The sequence below is a fragment of the Pongo pygmaeus genome, chromosome 13, assembly GCF_028885625.2.
Source record: "Pongo pygmaeus isolate AG05252 chromosome 13, NHGRI_mPonPyg2-v2.0_pri, whole genome shotgun sequence".
NCBI lineage: Eukaryota > Metazoa > Chordata > Mammalia > Primates > Hominidae > Pongo > Pongo pygmaeus.
Window position 1 is genome coordinate 99,646,974 of NC_072386.2, and position 25,980 is coordinate 99,672,953.

Here is a 25,980-nt window from a genome sequence, read left to right on the forward strand (position 1 = left end):
AATCTTCACAATAACCTGATAGATGTTGTTATCTCCATTTTCATATGAGAGAACTAAGGCTCAGAGAGGTTGACAAACAAGCTTAAGGTGACATTCCTGATCAATCACAGATGAAGGTTCAAAGCCAGACCATCTGACTTTGAAACTTGTATTCTACATCTTACTGCCTCCTGTTTATATCACAACCCCCAAATAAAAGACATTTTGTAAGCTTTCTCTTGACTTTCATGGTATGTTCTGGAAGGACCTAAATTATTCAGATTGCTACATATATAAATGGAAATAATAATAGAAGAGATTACTGAGTATTTACTTTACCCTTGGCAACATAAGCATATACATTAGGTTTATGAGGAATGAAGAAGATGGCTTTTAAAATTTATTTCTTATTTTTTACTTTATTTAATTATTTATTTGCTTATTTTTTGTGAGACAGAGTCTCGCTGTGTTGCCCAGGCTACAGTGCAGTGGAGCAATCTCTGGTCACTGTAGACTCCGCCTCCTGGGTTCAAACAATTCTCCTGCCTCAGCCTCCCGAGTAGTGGGATTATAGGCATGCACCACCCCACCTGGCTAGGTTTCGTATTTTTAGTAGAGACGGCGTTTCGTCATGTTGACCAGGCTACTCTCAAACTCCTGGCCTCAAGTGATCCATCCGCCTCGGCCTTCCAATGTGCTGGGATTACAGGCATGAGCCACTGTGCCCAGGCTGAAGAAGATAGTTATATATTTTTTCTAATGAAATCACGGACTGCAGCTTTTTATAATATTTCCAGGACAAGGATGACAAATGGGCACTCAGGTGAGTGCCAACTCTGATCAACAGGTGGTACCTCCTTGGAATACCCACCATGTAGAAAGTGATTCTGAGGCTGCATTTAGGGTCACAGGGAAAGAGTCATGGTCCACCAGGGATACCTGTTATGAGTTCAAGTGGGAGAATTTATGGCAGCTATTGAACTAGCAACTTTTATCTCCAAGTCCACCTTTCAAACATCTATTTTATGGAGCTGGCCCAGGGGCCTGCAAACCTCATGTCTGCTTTGCCATTTGGCTCCATGATAGGCTCTGTCCATATGGGGTGCTCCTTCTTGTCTGCTTCCTGCTTCTGCGAGTCACCCCAGCCTTTCTGCTTCATGTGGGCAGCAGCAGTTCCTCCTGCAGTCACAGCTGAATACAATTTGCAGTTTTCCAACACTGGCAGATCCAGCTGCATGGTGTCCACCTCAGACGTATCAGCACCAGCCAGCTGATGTCCCCTCCTCAGTCTGAGTCCAGGCCCCACAGGCATGTCTTAAGAACTCAGAAATGCCAATGCCAAGCACTGTGGCCCCTGCTTAGAAGTCTGAGTTCAGTTTCCACAGGGCTTCTCCTCCAAATATCTAAATTTTAATGTTGACAGCATTTCTGTTCCCTTAGCTGTAGGGATGGAAACTGTGGCCTGCAGTTGCTACCTCTGGTATCTTAGAGGCGTGTGGCCCAAAATGTGGTCCTGTGGGCTTGTTAGAAATGCATATTCAGGCTGGCACAGTGGCTCACTCCTGTAATCCCAGTACTTTAGGAGGCTGAGGTGGGAGGATTGCTTGAATCCGGGAGTTCGAGACCAGCCTGGCCAAGATGGTAAAACCCTGTCTCTACAAAAAATACAAAAATTAGCCAGGTGTGACGGTGCATGCCCGTAGTCCCAGCTACTTGGGAGGCTGAGGCAGGAGGATTGATTGAGCCTGAGGTTGAGACCGCAGTGAGCCATGATCCCACCACTGCAGCCCAGCCTTTGCAACAGAGTGGGAAAGAAAGAAAGAAAGAGAGAGAGAGAAAGAAAGAAAGAAAGAGAGAGAGAGAGAGAAAGAAAGAAAGAAAGAAAGAGAGAGAGAGGAGAGGAGAGGAGAGGAGAGGAGAGGAGAGGAGAGGAGAGGAGAGGAGAGGAGAGGAGAGGAATATTCATGAGCCCCCACCCCAATTTACCAAATCTCTGGGGACAGGGCCCAGTTTTCTAGGTGACTTACACACAATGACATTTGAGAACCGCTGCCTTCAAGTTCTCTTTTTACCCTTTCATGTACCTAATTCTTTTATATTAAAATCTTGGTTCACGTATCAGGTATGGTTCACATACCCGGTTCCCATCTCCTGACTGGACCCTGACTGACACAGCATCTCAGTCCTACAGTGCCTCTTTCTTCTCTGTGGCATCGAGGAAACCCTATAACATGAAATCAAAGGAATGTATGCATTCTGCGCACCTGGATGTTCACTCGGGAAGCATTTTCCAACTGGGCTTTCAGAATGTTACACTTCACATGATCCGCAACAGGGGAAGGCAAAAGTGGAGTCTGAAGAGTTTTCTCTGAGACTTTCTTTTCTTCAGCCTGAGACAAACCAAAATACAAACAGCAGATTGTAAACAAAGAGAGAACCACGTACATTAACTTTTCCCAATAATCATAACTGCATATAACACATAGACCAACATACATAGACAGTGGTGTCACCAACTCCTTGTATTTTTATCAGTGCTTTACTATTTGCAAAGGATTCCCAGGCACAGCATCTCATTCCCTCGTGAAATAGGGTGAAGACCTACCAGAAGCCAGAGTAAAGATTTAAAGAGAGGAAAAGGCTCTTCCAGCATCATGGGGCAAGAGCCAGTGGCAGAACAGGACATCTCCTAGTTCAAGCCTCCTAACCTCAGTCCAGTGTTATTTTCCCCATAACTGCCATCTCTTACACAGAAAGATTCAATTCTGTGACTTGTTGGGTCCAGAGGAAGGGTACGAAATATTCATTGGTAGTTTCACAACAAATCTTGCAGAAAATTGTGATTTTCAACAAGAAATTTATATTTGTTAGCTTATTGTAGAGTGTCTTGCACTTCAGTAATTTGCATGACCTTTATAATTTTTGCCATATCTCATGTATTCACTGAACTTGTATCTGTAATTCATGTGATCCAGTTAAGGTGAATTACCCTGGGACCACCTATTTGAACTGTGTCAAAAGCAATAATATCTTTGAAATTATAGGCTTTGTGACTATTGTATTTATTATAATAAACATGATGATATTTACATCACTATTAAAATAAAAAGTACTCATCCATGTGTACAACCTGAAATCATCTTTGATGGTATACACACCACATTTTGGGAAATAATGTCTTATTGTTAACCATGCCTATTGTGGTCATTTCATATCTCAATGCTAATATGGTACCCGGCACATAGTAGATGTCCAATAAATACCTACTAAAGAAGATTATGATAATATACAGTCATTATTAGAAGAGATGCGTTTAATAAGAAAGACATAGGACCATGTGATTGCTAGAGGTCAGTTCAGTAATATTAGGACTAAATGTGACATATCAGCCACCATGCACCAGAGCAAGAATCAAATGTCATAAAGCTCTCAAGTTCTTCAAGTTCCAACATGAATCTTATTCACTAATTAAGAAGTCCTACTGAGCATGTTAGTACACACTAAGTGCTATGAAAGCTAGAGGAAGTATAGAGCAACTGGCCAGCTAATATAGTTTAATAAAGAAATGAGGTAGGGTTTCCCAGGGGGACCTCCAAACATATGGAGAAGCATTTGGTAGACCAAGCAGAACTCTCCAATTTTATGTAACAGCAAGACAGGCAGAGACAGATTTGATTCTCAGCTCTTTCACTTACTTCGACCATTTAAAAAAAAAAAAAGATCATGGGCTGGGCACGGTGGCTCACACTTGTAACCCCAGTGCTTTGGGAGGCTGGGGCAGGTGCATCACTTGAGCCCAGGAGTTGGAGACCAGCCTGGGAAACATAGTGAAATCCCATCTCTACTAAAAATAGAAAAAATGAGCAGGGCGTGGTGGCTTGCACCTGTAATTCCAGCTACTCAGGAGAATCACCTGAGCTCAGGGGTGGAGGCTGCAGTGAGCCAAGACTGCGCCACTGCACTCCAGCATGGGCAACAGAGCAAAACCCTGTCTCAAAAAAAAAAAAAATTCTGATTATAAAAAGAAAAACAATGTCAGTGGCCAACATATACTGAGAGCTTATTATGGGTTAGCTGCTGACTATGCATTTCATATGTATGTCTCACCAAGTCCCCTCATGTAACCATCTCATTTCAAGGTAGCTACTATCATTATCCCCAGTTTACAGATACAAAAAACAAAGCAGATAGATGGTAAGTCACTTGTCCATTGTCACACAGGAAGTAAGCAGAGGAGCCAAGATTGACAGCCAGAAATAGTGACGTTGGTTACTCCAAAGCCAGAGCTCCTGACTAGTCAATCGTACTGCTGAATCTGTTTCTTTCTTCATAGGATTGTTATGGTGATCAAGTGAGAAAAACAGATATAAATGGCACTTTCAGGTTAGATTCTTTAGTTAGCAAATATATGTAACCAAAAAAAAAAAAGAGCATTGGATGTGAGAACACTAATGATCGATCCTGAGCTATCAATCGTTCTTGAGCCGTCAAGTTGAATCTGAAGAAAGCTGACTCATTTGACTGGATTCATTATCCTGAGGGCCTCCACGTTCTCCTTCAGGCAAGTAAGTAACATTTATTTTGAAAGGTGAGATTTACAGTATACCCTTAAGATAATTTATCTTGTGTTTGTAAATCCTGTTACATCAAGATAATTGAATGGATATTTCACTGGTGCATGAAGAGATAATTTTAAAATTAGATTTAATTTTTTGGAATGGTATGCTGGCATACAGGAGTCAAATTGGTTATAAAGCCCATTTGAGGCTTTTGACAATTGCTTAAGGGGAAGTAGTTATACTGGCAGTAATGACCAAAGACCCACTTCAAAAAATAGAATCCTGCTAAAATAAGAACGAAAAGTTAGCACTGATTTTCCCCTTGAATTTACTAATTCTAAACTGCTTTTTTGGACATAAAATTCAAGCTGGCTTGTTCTTGTTCATTCTGGACAATGCAAGACCTGTAATATTCTGCTATATGAACTGACGCAGGTGAAGGCCAATACACATTTTGGGAAATTTGTGCGTCATTATATGAATTTGTATAAAAGATATCTCTGTGGGAGATAAGCATCTGGGTTCCAAGACTGTATCATTCCTGCCTGGAGGATGGCTTCAAGAATGTTGTGCTTTCTCTTTTCCTGTGACTGTATTTTGTATTTTATGTTCAGTCAATTTGAATTGTGGAAAGATACTTTGTTCTTCAATATGGGATTACAGATTTCAAAACATAGACATGAGTGACAATTAGGCTTTGATATTATTATAGTTGGAAATAGTCCATCGGTTTGGGGATATCATTTGGGGATAAAGAAATGATCAGATAGATGTATATTTAAATTGTTTATACAAATTGTTTACACATCTAAAATCTGATGAGAATTAAATTCTTGTGTTAATTTTGGGCACAAACTTTGGAACTGGACAGTGAAAATGACATCTCACCATTCAATCAAGAACAGGAAGTTATCCAAACCTTAGAAGAATCAGAGGATTCTTGATCTTTGAGGCTGGAAAAAACCTTAAAAGCCATCCAAGCCAGTGGCTCCCAATTTTGGTGTCATGATCAGAAGTGAGAAGTGAGGTCTGTTGCAAGGAATGTTTCATGGATGATAACCAAAAAAAAAAAAAAAAAAAATTAAAGTGTGTCCAGCTACAGTGGCTCATGCCTGTAATCCTAGCACATTGGGAGGCTGAGGCGGGTGGATCACTTGAGGCCAGGAGTTCAAGACCAGCCTGGCCAACATGGTCAAATCCCGTCTCCTCTACTAAAAATATAAAAATTAGCCAGGTGTGGTGGCGTGTGCCTATAATCCCAGCTACTTGGGAGGCTGAGGCAGAATTGCTTGAACCTGGGAGGTGGAGGTTGCAGTGAGCCGAGATCATGCCACTGCACTCCAGCCTGGGAGACAGAGCAAGACTCCATCTCAAAAAAAAAAAAAAAAAAAAAAAATCAAAGTGTGAAGTAATATATTTTGTGTGTGTGTGTGTGTCAGGACAAAGTCAAAATTATCTGTATAATCACATCACTCTAGCTTATTTGATTACTAATGCATTTCTTTTTTTTTTTTTTTTTGAGAGGGAGTCTCGCTCTGTCACCTAGGCTGCAGTGCAGTGGCAGGATCTCAGCTCACTGCAACCTCTGCCTCGTGGGTTCAAGCGATTCTTCTGCCTCAGCCTCCCTAGTAGCTGGGATTACAGGTGCCCGCCAGCACACCCTGCTAATTTTTGTACTTATAGTAGAGATGGCGGGGGGGGGGGGGGGGCGGCGGGAACAGGTCTCGCTATGTTGCCCAGGCTGGTCTTGAACTCCTGACCTCAAGAGATCCACCCGCCTTAGCCTCCCAAAATGCTGGGATTACAGGCATGAGCCACCATGCCAGGCCAATTTCTTTGAGTAGAGGAGATAGGAAGGGAGTTGTAATTTGACCTCCAGGGAAATGCTCGATAACCCACAGGTATCTCAGGTAGGCCTTCACCCAGAGCAAACCGCTATTGTCAATGCTCCACCAATAGTCATGGCAATCGCAAATCACTATAGAGCTTGTGAGTTCTGTGCTACACTATATGCTGTATTTCCTTGCAAAATATTTTTGGATTTTGCCGAACTCTGGATAAGCCCCCATTAAAACCATTTATTGTGTATACTGCAGAAGAAAAGTTGAAAACCAGGCGACTAAGAAAAAGAAGACCAATCAGGGGGCACACGGTGCATTGGGTTGAATCCCTAGCAGCTAGGGCAAGCCTGCTCAATAAAGATTTGTTGATTGAATGGCTATCAGAGCCATCCTGCAGGAGGAATTCTCTCTAGCTGGTGATCACGGAGGGTGGTATAGGAAAAAAAAGTGAATGAGCAGGGCTTTGAAGGTTAAACCTGAAGTTGGGGTCCATTAGTAATCAGAGGAACTTTAGGCCGCCCTGCTGAGGGATTATGGGAAAGGGCAGGGACGGGAAGGGCAGGAGGTATAACCTTCCCATGCTGCACAGGCCAGTTCTTCCAAATTCTTCCTGTTCCCTCTCATAAAGGGACAAAGCTAAGCATTAAAATGGAAGAAAGCAACCAGGAATGAAAAAGATTCTTCCTTTGGGGGTTTAAAAAATTAAAATGTATGTACAACAGTGGTTCTCAACTAGGGAGATTTTGCCCTTCTGAGAACATTTGGCAATGTCTGGAGACATTTTCAGTTGTCACAACTGGATGGGGGTCCCTAGTGGCATTTAGTGCATTGTGGCTGCAAAATATTTTACAATGCACAGGACAGCCACTGCAAAAAAGAGTCATCAGGCCAAAATGTTGCTAGTGCCAAAGTTGAGAAACGCTGGCAAAGAAAACGAGGAAGCATGTTGGAGTGCAAAGGACACTGGATGGAGAGTCAAGGGCCTTGCAACCTTGTGAAGGGCCGCGTGACCTTGAGAAAGTCATTTCTCTTCTTCTGGTCTGAGACATTGAGAAGGTTGTCAAGGGCTGTGCAACCTTGAGAAAGTCATTTCCCTTCCTCTAGTCTGAGACATTGAGAAGGTTGAACTAAATGACAGACTGAATCCAGCTGTATGTATACTGAATACTACTGTATGTATCGTTCTAAGATAAAATTTGACTTTTATAAGGCTGCCTATTTGGATGTAAGAATAGGTCTAGTCAAAAGGGGGCCTGGCTTCTGCCCTGTGTCCTTCTCCCTCCCTATCTTAATCCCTCCCTTCCTTCCATCTGCAAATGGTTACTGAACATCTACAATGTGCTAGGCATTGTCAGAGGGAGATAGAGGGCTAGAAATGCAAAGCTAGAAATGCAAAATGTGGATGCTCCTTCTGGAGCTTTCGGTCTAGTAGGAGGGAGAGACAACTAATAAACAGATCTAGCCTGTCGGGCAAAACACTGGGAACGACGCCTAACGCTATAATTCACCCAAAAGGAAGGTGAGTAAATATTTGCTCCTAAAGGACAGCCTGAACAGAAATGTCAGGAAAGATGGAATAGAGATCCCTCCAAGGCAAAGGCGCTTGGTTTAGCAGGCAGGCTAGGGTAGTAATCAGAGGTTTGATGTCAGCACCAAGTCCATGGCAGAGCCCCGGCCCTTGGCACCTTGTTTATGTTGATGTGCAGAGGAGGCCAGGGTCCAGCAGCCTTCACAGTTTCCAGTTCCAGCTTCTTTAGATGGGCAGCGGCTTCACTGAACAAGGCAGGTGTTCCTGGACTCAGTTCTACAAAGCAGCCAGGAGAAATAAATAAGGAAAGGTTGAAAGGACAGATAGATACAGGGGAAAAGGGACACTTGCCAGCGCCCGATTCCCAGCACCCTTTCTGCCGGCCTCCTCCTCCTCCAGCAGCTCTCATGCCTTGAGTAGGCATCAGCTGATAGGGTGTGAGAATATCTGAGGTCAAGGTTTCAAGGCCTAACTGTCCCACACAGGAGCTGGACGCCCCTGGGTATGTTGTTTTGCCTCTCTGACCCTCTGAGCCATTTAAAAATGAAAATAAAATTACTTACCTTGCAGGGTTGCTGTGAATATCAAATGAAGTCATTTATGTATAAATGCTTTAAAAATGGAAAAGCATTATGCAAATTGGAAAGATTAGTGTTCAGGCTAACAGGCATATAATGTGCCCTTAAAAGCCATGTTATGTTCCTAAAATCAAATCCATTGATTTTTATTTTTGTGCTACTTCGGATTCATTTGCCACTATTTCTCCTTCCAGCTTGAATTTACTCATTAATACATTAAATATTCATTAAATATTAAATATTCATTACATATGAAAACTTGTGCCAAGTATCGTTAGCAATTGGGATCTGGGAGCTGAAAGAAAGAGGTGAATGAGACACAATTTTAATCTAATGGGGATGACGGACACATGTGGAGATATTCCGAAGAAGACTGAGAAAAGGTTTATTTAATTGCTAAAGGAGCAAGACGGAATTGAGGATGGGTGTTAGAGAACATTTCGCTGACAAGCAAACATTTGAATGGGCTGCTAAGGGCTGTGTACGAGTTCAACAAGGTGGGGAAAAGTATTCCAGGCAAAGGGAACAGCAGGTGCAAAGGACAGAGTTGAGACCCAGTAGAGTATTTTGTGAGAAGAGAGTAGTTCTGTGTAGCTAGAGTATGGTGAGGAGTGGAGGGAAGAATGAAGACCTTGGCAGGGGTCAGGATACGCAAGGTCTGTGTACGGCCCTGCTCAGAAGCCAGGACTTTATCCCAGACAGTGAAGAGCTAATGAAAGGTCTTATGGCATGTGGTCAGAGTTATGTGGTGAGAACTATGACTTTGGCAGCTTCTATTTGGAGACTGTCCTGGAGTGGGTGCCCTTTAGGAGGCTGTTATGGTTATTTAGATATACAAAGATGAGGCAGGGACGAGGGCATGGGCAGCGTGGATAGTGATGAGGGACAGAGTTCTGATTCTTCAATACCAAGTGGGTGTTGAGTTTCCATTTCCAGCTCAGCTGACACAGAGTTGTTCCCTGTGGCCCCAAAGTGAAGGTTGGATGGCCCATCCTGTCTCACCAGCTCACAGACTCACACAATATCAGAGCTGGAAGATTCCTTGGTCATCATCTCAATACCCTCTACCCTATTTCATGGATGAGAAAATAGAAGATCAAAGAGGGAACTCAGTTCAAGGGTAAGAGCTAGAATCGAAGCCTCCACTTCAGTACTTTTCTTTTCTTTTCTTTTCTTTTTTGAGACAGAGTCTCACTCTGTCGCCCAGGCTGGAGTGCAGTGGCACCATCTTGGCTCACTGCAACCTCCACCTCCCAGGTTCAAGTGATTCTCGTGCCTCGGCCTCCCAAGTAGCCAGGATTACAGGTGCACGCTACCATGCCCAGCTAATTTTCGTATTTTCAGAAGAGTCAGGGTTTCACCACGTTGGCCAGGTTGGTCTCAAACTCCTGACCTCAGGCGATCCACCCATCTCGGCCTCCCAAAGTGCTGGGATTACAAGCATAATTACGACCTCTGCCTCCAAGTTTCAAGCGATTCTCCTGCCTCAACCTCCTGAGTAGCTGAGATTATAGGCATGTGCCACTGCGTCCAGCCTTCAGTACTTTTCAAACCACATTTGATAAACAACAGGTTCTGTTCATACCAAAGATGAATTCTTCGGTAACATATAATAAAATTGAGTTTCTAGAAAAATAAAATAATGGACATGCAGAATCAAAGCCCGTATTTTTATTAGATTTAAAAGATATAAACTCAGTCTATCATATTGCTAACAATATTTCTGGGCTGGGTATGGTGGCTCATGCCTATAATCCCAGAACTTTGGGAGGCTGAAGCAGGAGTGTTGCTGAAGCCCAAGAGGTCAAGACCATCCTGGGCAACATGGCAAGACCCTGTCATAAAATAAAATAATAAAATTTCTAATTGCTCACTCTCTATTTTTGTAACTTCTCTTTCTGGGACCCATAACAGTAGACAGATTGGATCTACCTGACACCACTTTGCTCTCTCAAGTGGAATGTCAAAAATGGGATAGAATGGGTTTTTCTATGTGAAGAAAGTAGAAAGTCCAGCCATCGCTCCCCTCCCCTCTTCCTCTTTTCCATTGCTCAAGCCAGTGCTGGGTACCACAGAGGCAGAGAACTGTTAAGAAAGGAGGTAGAGGCCGGGCACTGTGGCTCACGCCTGTAATCCCAGCACTTTGGGATTTTTTTCATCCAGCTCTTTTGTAAGGCACTGATCTATTCATAAGAGTGGAACTCTCATGACTTCATCACTTTTCAAAAGCCTTCACTTCTTGACCGGGCACGGTGGCTCATGCCTGTAATCCTAGCACTTTTGGAGGCCGAGGTCAGTGGATCACCTGAAGTCAGGAGTTTGAGACCAGCCTGGCCAACATAGTGAAAATCCATCTCTACTAAAAATACAAAAATTAGTTGGGTGTGGTAGCACATGCCTATAATCTCAGCTACTGGGGAGGCTGAGGCAGGAGAATTGCTTGAATCTGGGAGGGGGAGGTTGCAGTGAGCTGAGATCGTGCCACTGCACTCCAGCCTGGGTGACAGAGCCAGACTCCAGACTCCGCCTCAAAAAAAAAAAAGAAAGGAGGTAGAGAACTGTGATCCTGTAATGAAATTAGAGTTTATTGGTAAGCCATAATCCCCAAAGTGCTTCTACTCAAATGCATAAGGCTCTTGTCTACTCTGGCCCAAACCTGGTAGCCCAGCATAACGTGACCACCATTGTGTGCTGCACCACAAGGGTCTGTCTTAATAATCTAGGGAAGTCTCATGCCCTGCAGCATTGCTCCCCCTTGTCCTGCCTTGCCCCCTCCACCCCTACTCACTTGTAAGGGACTTGCTGCTGGAGTTTGGGGACCTCAGAGGCCCCTCTTTGTTCTCCAGGGTCAGTGAGAGGCTGTAGTTTGAGTGGTGCTGGTGCTGATGCTGGTGCTGGTGCTGGTGGTGATGCCTTCCTGAAGCTGCGGTGAGGAACGGCGTGCCCCCATTTTCCTCAATGCCAAAAGGCAACCGGTCTGAGCTGCTGGGCACTGGGGAAGGGAGCGGGTAGCTGTGGAGGGTGACACAGTCAGGATTTAGAAAAGCAAAATGCCTTGCAAGCCCTCTGTGTACTTTCAAAGACGTTTTCTAGGCATTAAACACTGAAAGAAATAAATTCAAAAAATAGATCCATAGTTACTATAAAGTATACACAATGGTAATATTATACTTAAGAAAAAGAGCCAAGTAGAAGTTTATATATATCAGAGACTTTAAATCTTGTACCTTAAAGAATTATTTGAAATTAAATGAAATAACATTTATTTCTTTTTTTAAAAGGCATTCTCTAAATGAGAGGAAGAGGTAAAAACAATAATAAAAAATCATTTGTAAATAATCCTATGACAAGATCATAATGCAAACTAGAAGTCTTGGGGTCACTTTCTCTTCCTCTCTGTCACGCACAACATGCAGAAAGCTCCAGTTAACATCACTGCTACAACATCTTTTTCTTGAGACAGGGTCTCGCTGTGTTGCCCAGGCTGGAGTGCAGTGGTGCAAACACAGCTCACTGTGGCCTCAAGCTCCCAGGCTCAAGCGATTCTCCCACCTCAGCCTCCCAGGCAGCTGGGACCACAGGGATACGACACCATGCCTGGCTAATTTTAAAAATTTTTTGTAGAGACAGGATCTCGCCATGTTGCCCAGGCTGGTCTCAAACTCCAAGTGGTCCACCCTCCTGGGCTTCCCAAAATGCTGGGATTACAGGTGTAAGCCACTGTGCCCAGCTTACAACATCTTTTAATTCCAGTGGACCACCTCCTTTAAAAAAAAAAACAAAAAACAACTAGGATTGCCCCATTTGAAGGCCGTGTCATCTCCCACCCAGACTCTTGTAACAGATTCCTGCTGGCTCTCCCCGTCTCTGCTCATTCCTTTAGTCCATCCTCCACAGAGTAATTGCCAGAGTGCTATTCTAACTACATTCCAGACCATGCTCTCCTTCTTCGAGGAGCTTGAATATATCTCTAAAACTAATAATTCTTTTTTTTTTTGGCAGTGTCTCACTCTGTTGCCCAGGCTGGAATACAGTGGCGCTATTTCAGCTCACTGCAACCTCCACCTCCCGGGCTCAAGCAATTCTCATGCCTCAGCCTCCTGAGTAGCTGGGATTACAGGTGCACACCACCACACCTGGCTAGTTTTTGTATTTTTAATAGAGACGGGGTTTCACCATGTTGGCCAGCCTGGTTTCGAACTCCTGACCTCAAGTGATCTGTCTGCCTCAGCCTCCGAAAGTGCTGGGATTACAGGCATGAACCACCGCACCCAGCCTAATACTAATAATTCTTAACCACTTTAAGACAGAAACCCCTTTGAAAATCTGGTGAATACCACGAACCTTCCCTGCACCAACAAACAACATTCTACACACAATATCAGGCCCTCTAGAGCCTCTCCATGGACCCAGGTGAAGAGCCCTGGCTTGAAGGATAAAAGCCACAATCCTTTATGTGGCATTGACAGCACCTCCCCCCGCCCCCAATCTTGGCCCCTTCTCTTTTCAGCCTCATCTCCTGCTACGTCCTTCTACTTCCCACCTTAACTCCTTCCCATCCCGATGCCTCTTACTTCTTGGTGCCTCCTGGAGTCCTTCCTCATCTGTCAACCCAGTGAAAATACCCCTTCTTCCAGGAAGACTTCCAGCCTTTAAGACCCAGATAAAGATCCCTTCCTCTTATTCCCCGGCAGGGCTAACCCCTTTTTCTGCTCATTGCCATGGTTCAGATCTCTACTGCCCACTCTTTCACTCTGTCTTCAAGGAACTCACACTCCAGAGTAGGAAGCTCTGTGATTCAGTCACTTACAATCATACTAGAACAAACTGCTAAGAAAATGCAGAAGTGGAAGCAATCAGTTCTCCTGGGGGAAGGTGTTTGTAAGGGAAAGAGCATTCGGGGGAAGACAGTTAGGTTTTGCTGGACAATTCTTGAAACAGAATCTTCTTTCTTATAGGAAACCCCATTCCTTGTGTTTGTATGGGATTGACATTTCCTCCTCAGGAGCGGGCCTGAGACTTGAGCCTGGCCAATCAGAGTCCTGCATCCTTCTAATGAGAGTGTTCTGGAATGTGATCCAATTAGGGACAATCAGAGTTTTTCCTAAGATTTAACACATGAAAACTGAAAGGAAGCCTCTCTCTTTCTTTGTGACAGGCAAGCAGGGCCTTATTGTGCCTTTTTGTGCCACAAGCACTTTTGCCTTTGTCCATTTTCTTTCCTTTTTTTGAGACGGAGTCTTGCTCTGTCACCCAGGCTAGAGTGCAGTGGCGCGATCTCAGCTCACTGCAAACTCCACCTCCTGGGTTCATGCCATTCTCCTGCTTCAGCCTCCTGAGTAGCTGGGACTACAGGTGCCTGCCACCACGCCTGGCTTTTTTTTTTTTTTTTTTGTATTTTTAATAGAGATGGGGTTTCACCGTGTTAGGCAGGATGGTCTCGATCTCCTGACCTCGTGATCCACCCGCCTCAGCCTCCCAAAGTGCTGAGATTACAGGCGTGAGCCACTGTGCCCGGCTGCCTTTGTCCATTTTCTATAAAAATTAACTAAAAATTAAATTTCACAACTGCATAAAAGTAAATATGTTAATAACATATATTAAAACATTTTCTTCAACTGAAAATCCATTTTTTTCTTATTTTAAAAATATTTAAAACCTTTTTGTGGGATCCTGAAAGTATTGTGAGTCTAAGTATTGTGTGACTACTGTGTGTAATGGGTAAGCTGGCTCTGGCTGTAAGGATGATGGAAGTTAGGGCTCTTCGTGAACATCTTTTTTGGACACAGAGAAGTAGTCCCTGTGAGACTGAGGCCAATGCACAAAGAAAGACAAGATGAGCAGAGGTTAGAGGTAGTCAGAGAGAGAAGAAACTTAATGGTATCATTTTAGCTCCTGGTTCCAACCACACCTGAAGCTGGCATTACCACTGAACTTTTCAATTATAAGCTCCAGTAAATGCCTTTATGTATTTATTGCTTGAAGTAGTTGGGTTTTTCCAATTAATAACCCACATGTTTGAAATCAGAGGAGGTGTGTTATTTTGTCATTTTTGTGTGTGTGTAGAATTTCTTTTCAGTGGAAAAGGTAGAAACAGCTGTTCCAGGCCTAAGGAATAGTATGAGCAAAGGAACGGTGGTTGAAAGAGCAGGATGTCTGGAGAAGTAAGGAGGGAAGCAGCAGGAAGGGAGACTACTACAGGCTGGGGCTAGTTATGAAGGGCTTAGAGTGCCTGGTTATCAAGGAAAGGGCTTAAGCAAGGGAGTTACATTTTGGAGAGTTTGTTTTGAGCACTGTGTGGAGGTGACTGGTTGGGGAGAGACTCCAGTATCTCTCTGTTAGGAGACTGCCTCAGGGTGGGATCTAGACTAACCTGGTGGATGGAGTGAGGTGAACTGCCTTCTGGGATATTTTGAAGCTGTGTAAGCAGGGCTTTCAGACCTGTCACCTGGGGACATTGGGAGGAGGTGTCATTGAGGACTGTGTTGCAGTTGCAGGAGACAGTCCAGAAGAAATGGCACTATTTCTCCCCTACATTGCCCCATGAGCTGTATCTCTGACCCATCTTGGCTGCCTCCTGGAGACTCTGCTCAAGGACGGTTCTGTGTGTGTGTGTGTGCGTGTGTGTGCACGCACATGTTGGTGTGTGTGAGCATATGTGTGTGTGTGCGTGTGTGTGTGTGTGTAAGAATGTGGAAGAAGGCACGATTTTGGCTTCTGGGAATCACGATCCCTCCTCGCCTCTCCAACCTGAAACATAACCAGAGTATCCACCCTCTTCATGCCCCATGGAGGCAGCAAAAAGTGCCCTGAGTTGGAGTGGAAAAACCTGGGCTCAAGTCTTAGTTCTGCCCCTACTTTGCAGGAGAAGCTTGAGCAGTCACTCTGAGCCTCCATTCCCTCAACTGTAACGTGAGTTGGGTTAAGCGATTTCTGCGCAAATTTCTGGATCTGAGAATCATCCTTTTCCCCAACTATTTATCCAGTACTTGCTGTGTGTCTCAGATACTGTGCTAGCTATTTTACAGAAAAGATTCCCTTTTAAAAACATGGAGACCTTTACCTGTTATATAGTAGGTGTTCCATAAATATTTGGTGGAAGGAAGAAGGGAGGGGAGGGAGAGGGAGGAAGGAGGAATGAAAGGAAGGATGGATTAATGAAGTTCTGCAGCTGGGATTTGACAACAGGTCTGTGGACCCCAAAGCCTGTTAATATTATTTTTCCTGTCTTGCAAATATGGTGAAAATAATATCTGTCCTAAGGAGCTGCAGAGACTGGGAGCTCAGAAAATTCCCCTTTGCTTGGAAGGCCTGGAGAGGGCTTCCCAACTGAGGGGATCGTCGTCCACCCTGCCCTTCTTCCTTGCTGCCGCCAGCCTATTAAAGGTCTGACACTATCATTGCCTAGGTGAGAGGGACAAATCACAGAAACATCAAAAGGAAAAGATAGAGATACTAGCTGGATTTGAGAAAGGGAGAACATGGAGATATGGAAGGGTCAGAAAACTCCAAATTTTTTTTAACCTAGAGGACCAGGCAAACGGCATATCATTAATAGAAAAAAGGAGGTGGAGAATGAGGGCTGCTTTGAGCAGAGAAAATTATGATCGACCAACACATGGGTAACAAAGAGTGTGAGAATGAACACTCAAAGGGAAAGATGTCTTGTAGCAGAGATCTGGCGTACATGCAGGGCTGGAGGTGGAGTTGGAAAGCTTTGAGTAAGTGTTCCTGAGGGATGGCAAATAGATATCATCTGTCATGCCAGCTCCAATTGATTCTCACTCTCTGCTTGGAGTTCAAGATTCAGAAGGAGTCTGAGGTTGTGCCCAACTCAGAGGGAAAGAGTGCGGTGATTGATTATTGATGTCTGCCACGGACTTGGAAGAGCACGGTGGTATCATGCATTTGTCTTTCCAAGTTAAAAATGAGTGGTATTTAAAACTTTTTTATTTCAAGGAAACCCAGAGTAAAGAGTTAAACAGTAAAAAGATATATATGCAGGGAGTGAGAAACTGCATTTCATAACACGTCAAATAAAATATGCATGTGTGACCTTCATCTTATAGCTACTTTGGAGAGAGGCAGAGAAAGAAACAAATGAAGAGAGAAATAGATGAGGGTCAGAGAAGCTGCCTGAAGCTGCCTGAATCTGCTCAGGTTAAAGGTCTTTCGCAGAGCAAAGGTTCCTAAGCAAGCAGTAGAATGACTAGGGTGCTTTCTCAGCTCACACGCCTGGGGGGATCATCCTGAAGATTATAACATGGAGAAGTTTTGTGGGGTTGCTCATGGCTTCATGGATTGTGCCCTGAGGAACTCCTGGAGATACCACTCACAGACTACAATGTAAATGACATTCACTAGTTTGCGCATCTTCCCTCTTCATAGAGACCTCAGAGGTCAAGCCCACCCTAGAAGGTCCAGCAGTACTCAGGGACCTTGGCTAAGGCCCAGGAGATGAGGCCTGCTGCACAGTCACCACCACCAGAGACAGAGGTTCATCAGACTCCTGGCATTCTGGAAAGGAGGTCCCACATCCTGGTTTTCAGGGTGGGTGACAGAGGACAGATGTAGGCTTCAGTCTCTGCTTTCATGAGCTGGCAGTTGAAAAGAAATCTAGTGTGGAAGAAGGGGCTGCTATGTGCCTGGCACTGTGCTAGGCACTTTAATGGTTAATTTTCAGTTTTCCTGCAAGGAAGCTGCTGGTGCCGCCTTAGACACTGGGGCTTAGTGAAAGGGAGTAATGTGCCCTGTTAGTAAATGCAGAGTGAGAACTGACCCTGATCTCATTTCTTCTCTTCCCTTTTCTCAGGGGAAGACCCAGTTCCCATTTGGCCTCCAACTCCAGAAAAGCTAGTGTTCCTACTGGGGCCTAGCCATAAGAAGCTTTATTGCTTGCAGAATAAGTGAGGTTGCAGGGGCTCTTCCAGCCCTGCCTAATCCCATAGGTACCCCCAACCAGAGCCTCTCCTCTCCCTGACCCCGGACTGCCAGACAACCAAACACGTGGTGCTCAGTCAAAATTGTTGCATGCTGGGCCGGGCACAATGGCTCACACCTGTACTTCCAGCACTTTGGGCAGCCAAGGCAGGAGGATTGCTTGGGCCTAGGAGTTCGAGACCGGGCAACATGGGGTGATCCCATTTCCACAACAACAACAAAAAATTAACCCGGCATGGTGGCACACGCTATGGTCCTCGCTACTCAGGAGGCTTAGGTGGAGAACTGCTTGAGCCTGGGAGGTCCAGGCTGCAGTGTGATCCAAGATCAAGCCATTGTTCTCCAGCTTAGGCAACGGAGCGAGACCCTGTCTCAAAAAAAAAAAAAAAAAATTGTTGCATATTGCATAATGGTATCCTCTGGAATCTACCACCAGAATTGTGACCAGTGCTGGGCACGGCTTTCTCTCAACAACAAGGCTGAGTGATCAATGCTCCAACAAGCCAATCACAGACTCTACAGCTCAGCCCAGCTCTGAGTGACATGAGCTTTTTGGGGGAGCCCTGGGGATCTAATTCTGGATAAGAAATCACAGAATTTTAGAAATGGAGCCCCTCAGATATTGTCCAGTTTGGTGGTTTTAAACCCTGGATAAATATTAAAGTCCCTGGGGGAGGCCGGGCACCGTGGGTCACACCTGTAATCCCAGCACTTTGGGAGGCTGATGCGGGTGGATCACTTGAGGTCAGGAGTTTGAGACCAGCTTGGCCAACATGGCGAAGCCCCGTCTCTACTAAAAATACAAAAATTAGCCAGGCGTGGTGGTGGGCACCTGTAATCCCATCTACTCTGGAGGCTGAAGCATGAGAATCACTTGAACGCAGAAGGTGGAGGTTGCAGTGAGTCGAGATTGTGCCACTGCACTCCATCCTAGGTGACAGAAGGAGCCTCTATCTCAAAAATAAAATAAAATAAACCAGGGGAAACTCCTATACACTGCTGGAGAAAATGCAAAATAGTGCAGCCAGTTTGAAAAACAGCTTGGCAGTTCCTCAAAGAGCTGAACATTAGTTACCATATGACCGAACGAACCCACTTCCAGTATATGCCCAAGAGAAATGAAAACAGCTCCATGAAAAACTTACATGTGAATGTTCATAGCAGCATTATTCATAAGAGCCAACAGGTGGAAACAGCCCAAATATTCATCAACTGATGAATGGATAGACAGAACATGGTCTATCCATACAAAAGAACATTATTCAGCCACAAAAGGGAATGAAATATTAAGCAGGCCATGACATGGATAAACTTTGAAAACATGATATACTACATGAAAGAAGCCAGACACAAAAAGGACAAGTATTATATGATTCCATTTATATAAAACATCTAGAATAGGCAAATCTATAGAGATAGAAAGTGGATTACCGGCTACCTAGGACTAGGCAGGCTGGCGGGCAGGGGGAAGGGGGATTGACTGCTAATGGGTGTGGAGTTGCTTCTAGGGGTGATGAAAATGTTCTAAAATTATATTGCAGTGATGGTTGCACAACTTGGTGAAAACACTAAAAAACATTAAGTTGTACAATTGATGTGTATCTTAATAAAGCTGATAAAAATATCACAAGGAGAGGTTTTGAAATGTATCAATGCCCAGGCCCTTTCCCAGACTAATGATTTCATAATCTATCTCTAAATCCAATGTGTGGCCAGGGCTGAGAACCATTGCTGTAGTAGTCCAACCTCCTCATTTTACATATGGGGGGATGGGGGCTCGCTACAGGGAGGGAGGTGACCAGGTCACACAGCAGGAACCTGCCTGATCCTGGGACACAGTCCAGACTCCTGCCTCTCTGCTCGCTGCCTCAAGTGTTGCCCATCTGCTGCCTCTTCCCATCTGTCTTGGCTTCTATTTAAGGCAGCAAGTGCACTCATCAGGAAAATCCAAGTCCTCCTCAGAAGCCCCCGGCTAAGACATCCTTGTGTATGTATCTTGTCCTCCCAGCCATACAGTTAACTCTGTAGGAACGGAGACTGTCCATCACATGTTTTCACGTCCTCCACTGTGCTAAGAAAAGTACTAAGCACATAGCAGGTGCTCAACTAATACCGGTTAGACGGAGAACAAAATGAAATATCAGTGCATTTGGTACATATTTGAAGGCCAGCTCTTGTGCCTGGTACTGTGCCATGCACAAGGATAAAGACAAATGAGATGTTATCTTTGCCCTGCATTAGTCTGTTTTCACACTGCTGATAAAGACATACCCGAGACTGGGCAATTTACAAAAGAAAGAGGTTTGATAAATTCACAGTTCCACGTGGCTGGAGAGGCCTCACAATCATAGTGGAAGGTGAAAGGTACATTTCACATGACAGTAGACAAGAAGGAATGAGAGCCAAGCGAAAGAGGAAACGCTTATAAAACCATCGAATCTCATGAGACTTATTCACTACCACAAGAACAGCAGGGGGGAGACTGCCCCCTGATTCAATTATCTCCCACCAGGTCCTTTCCACAACACTTGGGAATTGTGGGAGCTACAATTTGAGATGAGATTTGGGCGAGAACACAGCCGAACCATATCAGCCTTCAAGGAGCTCACTGCTACCTTGATACATGGGATAGGGGTGCCCAACCCAACTGGAACCAACAAGGAAGACTTCCTGGGGTAGTGATGCTTGAAGCACGTCCTGGCTCCTGAAGGATGACGGCAGTGGCTGGGGGAGGGACTGCATAGGGCGGTCTGGGCAGAGGGCACTGCATGTGCTAAGGCCTGGAGTTGGCAATGCATGCTAACTGGTGAGGGGACTTGCCTGAGCTCCGTGTTGGCATGAGAGTGAACTTCCAGCTTTTATTTTTCACATTTGGATTATGAACTCATCAGGAGTTTATGTGTATATTGTGAAGTAAAGTCCTAACTTTTTCTGAAATGGAGAGCCAATTGTTCCAAGATCACCCAAAGAATCATTCACCCGTGCCCCATGAACTTGCGGTGCCATCTTCATATGTGTCCACCATTTTCATGAGTGCTCTCAGATCCTTTCCCTGCTCCCCTGCGACTTACTCTGTTTACAGGAAACTTTACTTCTCGGGCTCCCTGTCCTCTGGCTTTTACATAGGTTTGGCCAATGGGAGGCACTGACATGGACTGGAGGGTGAATACAGGAGACAAGTCAGGGTATTTCTCCCTCATTTCTTCCTGCCTCTGGTGATGCTTCCAAAAGCAGCCATGAGTTCTCTGTGGCTCCAGCTCCCTCTAGACTGTCTTCCTGCTACCTTAGCTCCTGGGTGCTATAACACTGCCACTTCCCTTTGTCCCTCCAGCTCTAGGAGTGATAAGCAGGTTCTGGTTGTTGCTAACTTATTGGTTACCTCACTGTCCAATTAAGTTTCTTAGTTTTTTCAGCCCTTGTATAACCAATTCCCTGAATTAAATTCCCTCTGTAAGAAATGCCTAGAGTAGTTTCAGTTTTCACATTGCCCATGACTTACATACAATAAAAACCTCTTTTTGGATTCTTCATACATATATATATATATTTTTTTCTTTTACAGACAGGGTTTCCCTCTGTTGCCCAGGCGAGAGTGCAGTGGCACAATCATAGCTCACTTGCAGCCGTGAATTCCTGGGCTCAAGCAATCTTCTCATCTCAGCCTTCCGAGTAACCTACAACTACAGGTGTGCACTACCACACCTGGCTAATTTTTCATTTTTTTTTTGTAGAGACAGGGTCTCATCATGTTGCCCAGGCTGGTCTCAGATCCCGGCCTTAAGCAGTCCACCCACTTCTCATCCTAAAGCGCCGGTATTACAGGTATGAGCCTCTGTGCCTTCATACTTTTATTGTTCTACTAATCTAACCCTATATCAGACTGTCTTAATTACTTTTGTTTTAATATATACACGTATGTGACATTATAAATCTTATTCCCTTTCTCACATCATTATTTTTCTTTTGTTTTTTTTTCTTAGCTGTTATCACGTGCCTAGTCTTCTAGATTCCTTTTGTGATAGTAACTTGAATTCTTGAATTCCAGAATTCAAGTTACTTCCAGAAAATCCCACTGGAATTCTGATTTAAAGCATTACATATTATGGATTAATTTGAAAGAATATATTCATAAGGAACATATTTCTCTGCATTTGCTCAGATCTTTCAAAATGTCCTTCAGTTAGAATTTTTAAACTTTTTCTTTAATGTATAGAACATAACTTTATTCCTACCTAGATATTTTTCAGTTTTGTCACAATTGAAAATGAGATCTTTTTAATTATTACATATCCCCTAATTTTTTTTTTTTTTTTTGAGACGGAGTCTCGCTCTGTCATCAGGCTGGGGTGCAGTGGCGTGATCTCGGCTCACTGCAACCTCCGCCTCCTGGATTCAAGCGATTCTCCTGCCTCAGCCTCCTGAGTAGCTTGGACTACAGGCGTGCATCACCATGCCCAGCTAATTTTTGTATTTTTAGTAGAGACGGGGTTTCACCATGTTGGCCAGGATGGTCTCGATCTCTTGACCTCGTGATCTGCCCACCTCGGCCTCCCAAAGTGCTGGGATTACAGGTGTGAGCCACCACGCCTGGCCCCTATCGTCTAATTTTTTAATGACTAGATGGATATACAAAGCTGCTGACTTTAGGATATTTCTGCCTCTGACCACTTTGCACAACTCTCATCAGTTGGAATTCACTTGGATTTTAAGAGAATCACGTGAATTTTGTTTCTTCCTTTCCAGTAGTTATTCCTAATTTTGTTTTCTTGGCTTATTCCATTGGTAAGGTCTCCAGAATAATATTGAATATCAGCAGTTGTCCTTGCCTTATTTCTGAAGTTTATACATTATCTAGTGTTTCACCATTAAATGTCAGTTTCTGACAAATTCTACTTATCAGGTTAGACAGTTCTTCCACTCTTAGCTTACTAAAAATCTTGAAAGATTAGCATGACTTATTCTCAGCAAATCTGTGCTGTTCCTAAGTCAACACTGCTTCCTTTACTAAGTGCTTACAATAGACTCTGTTCTCAAACTTTCCTCAGTATTGCAATCCAGCTTATCAGTCTAGTTTTTGGAATTCACGCTCCAAAAAAAACTGTCCATCTACTTGTCTAGCATTTTCCCAAGACTTTTTCAAAGGTATTGATGCTGACTCAGCAATGACAAGTGCAAATTTTCTCAGTGTTTTGGGAGACCATTTTTCTGAGCCTAAAGACTTGAGCTAATCAAAAAGCAGTAAAATATTTCCTGACTACTCTTTCTCTTATCTTGGACTTCAATTTTCTTCTGTTTGTTCTCTTCACTCTCTGCAGTTAGTATAGTGACTAGCTTCCTTGTTGAAAAAGAAAAAAGCACAACAAAAGTTGGGTAGCTCTGCTTCTGCCGGTTAGTCTCACATACCATCCTCAAAACTGGGTGTCATTATATTGCTCATCTTTTTGCCCCAACTGAAGTGAGCATCTACAAAACTTTGGAGTCCTTAAAAAAAAAGTTCTGTGCCCCTTTGTTTTTGATCATATGTTCCACCTTCCTACTCTTTAAAATACTATTACAAATTGTGGGTTCATCTGAGAGGCTCATAAAGCCTTTCTCTTTCTGATTATCTATGCTTTCTAAATTCACAGCCCATGTAAAAAAATATTCAAGTCTATTTTCCATGACATTTTGAAATTGGATTTTCTAAACAGTAAAATATATATGATGTGATTATTTCACACTGCATACCTGTTTCAAAACATCTCATATACCCCATAAATACATACACCTAATATGTACGCACACAAATTAATTTTAAAAAAGAATATAAACAACAAGAAGAAAAAGAATATGTGGAGAATTAAGCCCTGGATTTCACTCACTTCATGTTAATGATTCTGAGATGTCAGGGTTTTTTTCTTCCATGGATCTTGTTACTTACACATTTCCAATGCAGTCTTCCTTGCTGGCTAGAATTTACAACAGTAATACCTGCAGGGTTTCTTCTACCTCCTAAGCAACCAAATCATCAGCCAGGCAGGCCAAGAAATCAACAGATTCCCCACCTTTAACAGAATGCCCATGTCTGGATGGTCAAGAAGTCCCCCATAGGTACTATGCCAGCTGATGCAGTAGGAAATACAATGAACATCCCCTATCCAAAGTCGCATACGTCTCGTCTGGATTGCTCAGTGCGCCCATATCAAGTGCTGCCTGAACTCGGACTTACTCCTCATCTCTTTATGTCATGCGTCTTAACTCCAAGTTGGGGTTCCTGGCGGCAGGATCAGTGTATATGTAGCCCACACAGTAGACTCACAGGTAGCACACAAGTTCTCCACACACCTTCTGGAGGAGCTGGTTGAGACAAACTGGTTCCTGTTTTACTTTTAGCGTCAATGGGGACAATTCCATATTCCTAATCAGAACTAACACATTGGGGATAAGCTGACAAGGACCTCAGTGGAACTTTCCAACTGGTAAGCCTCAGAAGGGTTGCAAGTGGGCTGAACCACTTATTCTCCCAGTCCTTGGAGTAAGTGGGCAGGACATGGGGAGCCTGGAGCTTCAAGCAGCCTTGTCTGCTTGTCCCAGCATGCTATACATCACTTTCTATGTGTGCCAAGGACAAGAAAAAGTCAGGAAGCCCTGCCACTAGTCCATACCCAGTCCATTCGCCCGGAACTGTGGCTCTCCAACTGGGACTCTCTTACGAGAATTCACTCAAGTAGTGTGTTTTTACAGCAGATGGTGTCAGCCAGAATCATACCTCCTGACTGAACACCAGTGCATTAATCATGCTCTTTAAATATTCACAGAGCAAAAAAACCCAAAAGCTAACATTTTTGAGTGCCTAGTACTTTACCATCAGTTAACTTAGTTAATCTTCCAACAACCATTTGAAGAAAGGACAATTATTATTATCTTCATTTTATACATAAGGAAAGAGGAGCAGAAAGACCAAGGAGCTTTCCTCAAGTCACAAAGCTAGTAAATGGCAGAGCTGGGATTTGAACCCAGGTAACCTGGGCTCTCTGAATTGCTAGGCAATACTGCTTTGCCACGTGTTTGGAAGGAGCAATCTAATGACAAAAAAGGAACACGCGTTGGCACTTAGCTTGGCTTTGGTGCTGTTTGCCTACGTGACCTTAGGTAACTCACTTCACTTATCTGGGTGGCAGACACTGCATTTTTGGACATTAAGCATTTGTATGCCAGGAACTATAGCTCAGTGATATAATTTGATCTGTGCCATGTCCGACTGAGAGATGAGAGAAAGTACAATTTACTCATTCTGGTTTCCCAGATAGCTGTGGCTTATTTCAATTTTAATTTGGTCGAGACTAAACAGACTGATATATTGTTACATGTTCTTATTGAATTCAGGGAAAGCATACTATTTGGCAGCAAATAGAGTCTATATTTGAAACACTGTACTTTCTTCATAATGGATTTTCGAAGAAAATTCTATCGACATCTTAGAAGTGTGGTACGTTATGAATGTGGCATCTATTAATCAGGGATGATTTCTTATAGCAACTTAGTGGTCTTATTTCTTAAAAAAAGACTAGCGAGAAGGTTGACTCTACTTCATCTTTCTCTTCAGAAAAGGTCAAAATTGGCCACACGTGGCGGCTCACGCCTGTAATCCCAACACTGGGAGGCCAATGCAGGCGGATCACCTGAGTTCAGGGGTTCGAGACCAGCCTGGCCAACAATCAGGGTGAAAACCCATCTCTACTAAAAATACAAAATTAGCCGGGTATAGTGGCGCACGCCTGTAGTCCCAGCTACCCAGGAGAACGAGGTGGGAGAATTGCTTGAATCCGGGAGGTGGAGGTTGCAGTGAGCCAAGATTGCGCCATTGCACTCCAGCCTGGGTGACGAGTGAAACTCCATCTCAAAAAAACAAAAAACAAAACAAAAAGGTCAAAACTGCATTTTTTGGGTGTAGTTTAGATTCCTTTATAGAGACTAATTGGCACAAAACTTTTCCAAATTTGCATTTCTTTCAAGAAATGTTCCAAACAATCAACTTTGCAAGCTATTCTGGTGCTAGCACAGTTGATGTATGAATCCATGCTAGATGGGGAGCTCTCAATCTGATGATGATTAGCTACCTGGAGCCAAAGATGGCATCTTCTTCAACATACCAGCACTGCATAGAAACATAGCAGAACTTTATTCAATTAATTAGTTCCAGTGCATTAAAATTTAATTCTCCTTAGGTAATTTATCAAATATCTATTCATAAAAGTTGCACTTTTGACATGAATTCCCTACTTGTTCCTAACTACATTATGTAGTCTCTGCAAAACTGCAGAGTAACATCTCACATCCTAAGGACTGACAAGAGCCTTTGGGGTTCAGTAATTCCTGGGTCTGAGTCCTGTGTGAGGTAGGACAGGATATGTGCTTCCATCTCTGAGTCTGGAATTTTCTTTTGGCAAACAACTATCAAATGATTTCAATAAATAGGTGTAAGCAGGTCCCGACATTTTTCTGCCAGAAAGGCTGTTTTGTTGTGATGCTATTCTTGCTAGGTTTTGCAATGGCTTCCTCACTGTGTGTGTGCC

General features: G+C 43.7%; 1 protein-coding gene across 6 annotated transcripts in view; it reads right to left on the reverse strand.

Moving 5' to 3' along the window:
* EPB41L4B (erythrocyte membrane protein band 4.1 like 4B) overlaps window positions 1–25,980 on the reverse strand; it is a 148,915-nt gene that overhangs the window by 33,713 nt on the left and 89,222 nt on the right. For all 6 annotated transcript variants that reach the window (XM_054500340.1, XM_054500342.1, XM_054500337.2 and 3 more), the window contains exons 16-18: window positions 11,274–11,497; window positions 8,065–8,183; window positions 2,244–2,369 (exon numbers count right to left, since the gene is read on the reverse strand). In XM_054500340.1, the coding sequence (XP_054356315.1) occupies window positions 2,244–2,369; window positions 8,065–8,183; window positions 11,274–11,497 (469 nt within the window). The remainder of the gene's footprint in view (window positions 1–2,243; window positions 2,370–8,064; window positions 8,184–11,273; window positions 11,498–25,980) is intronic.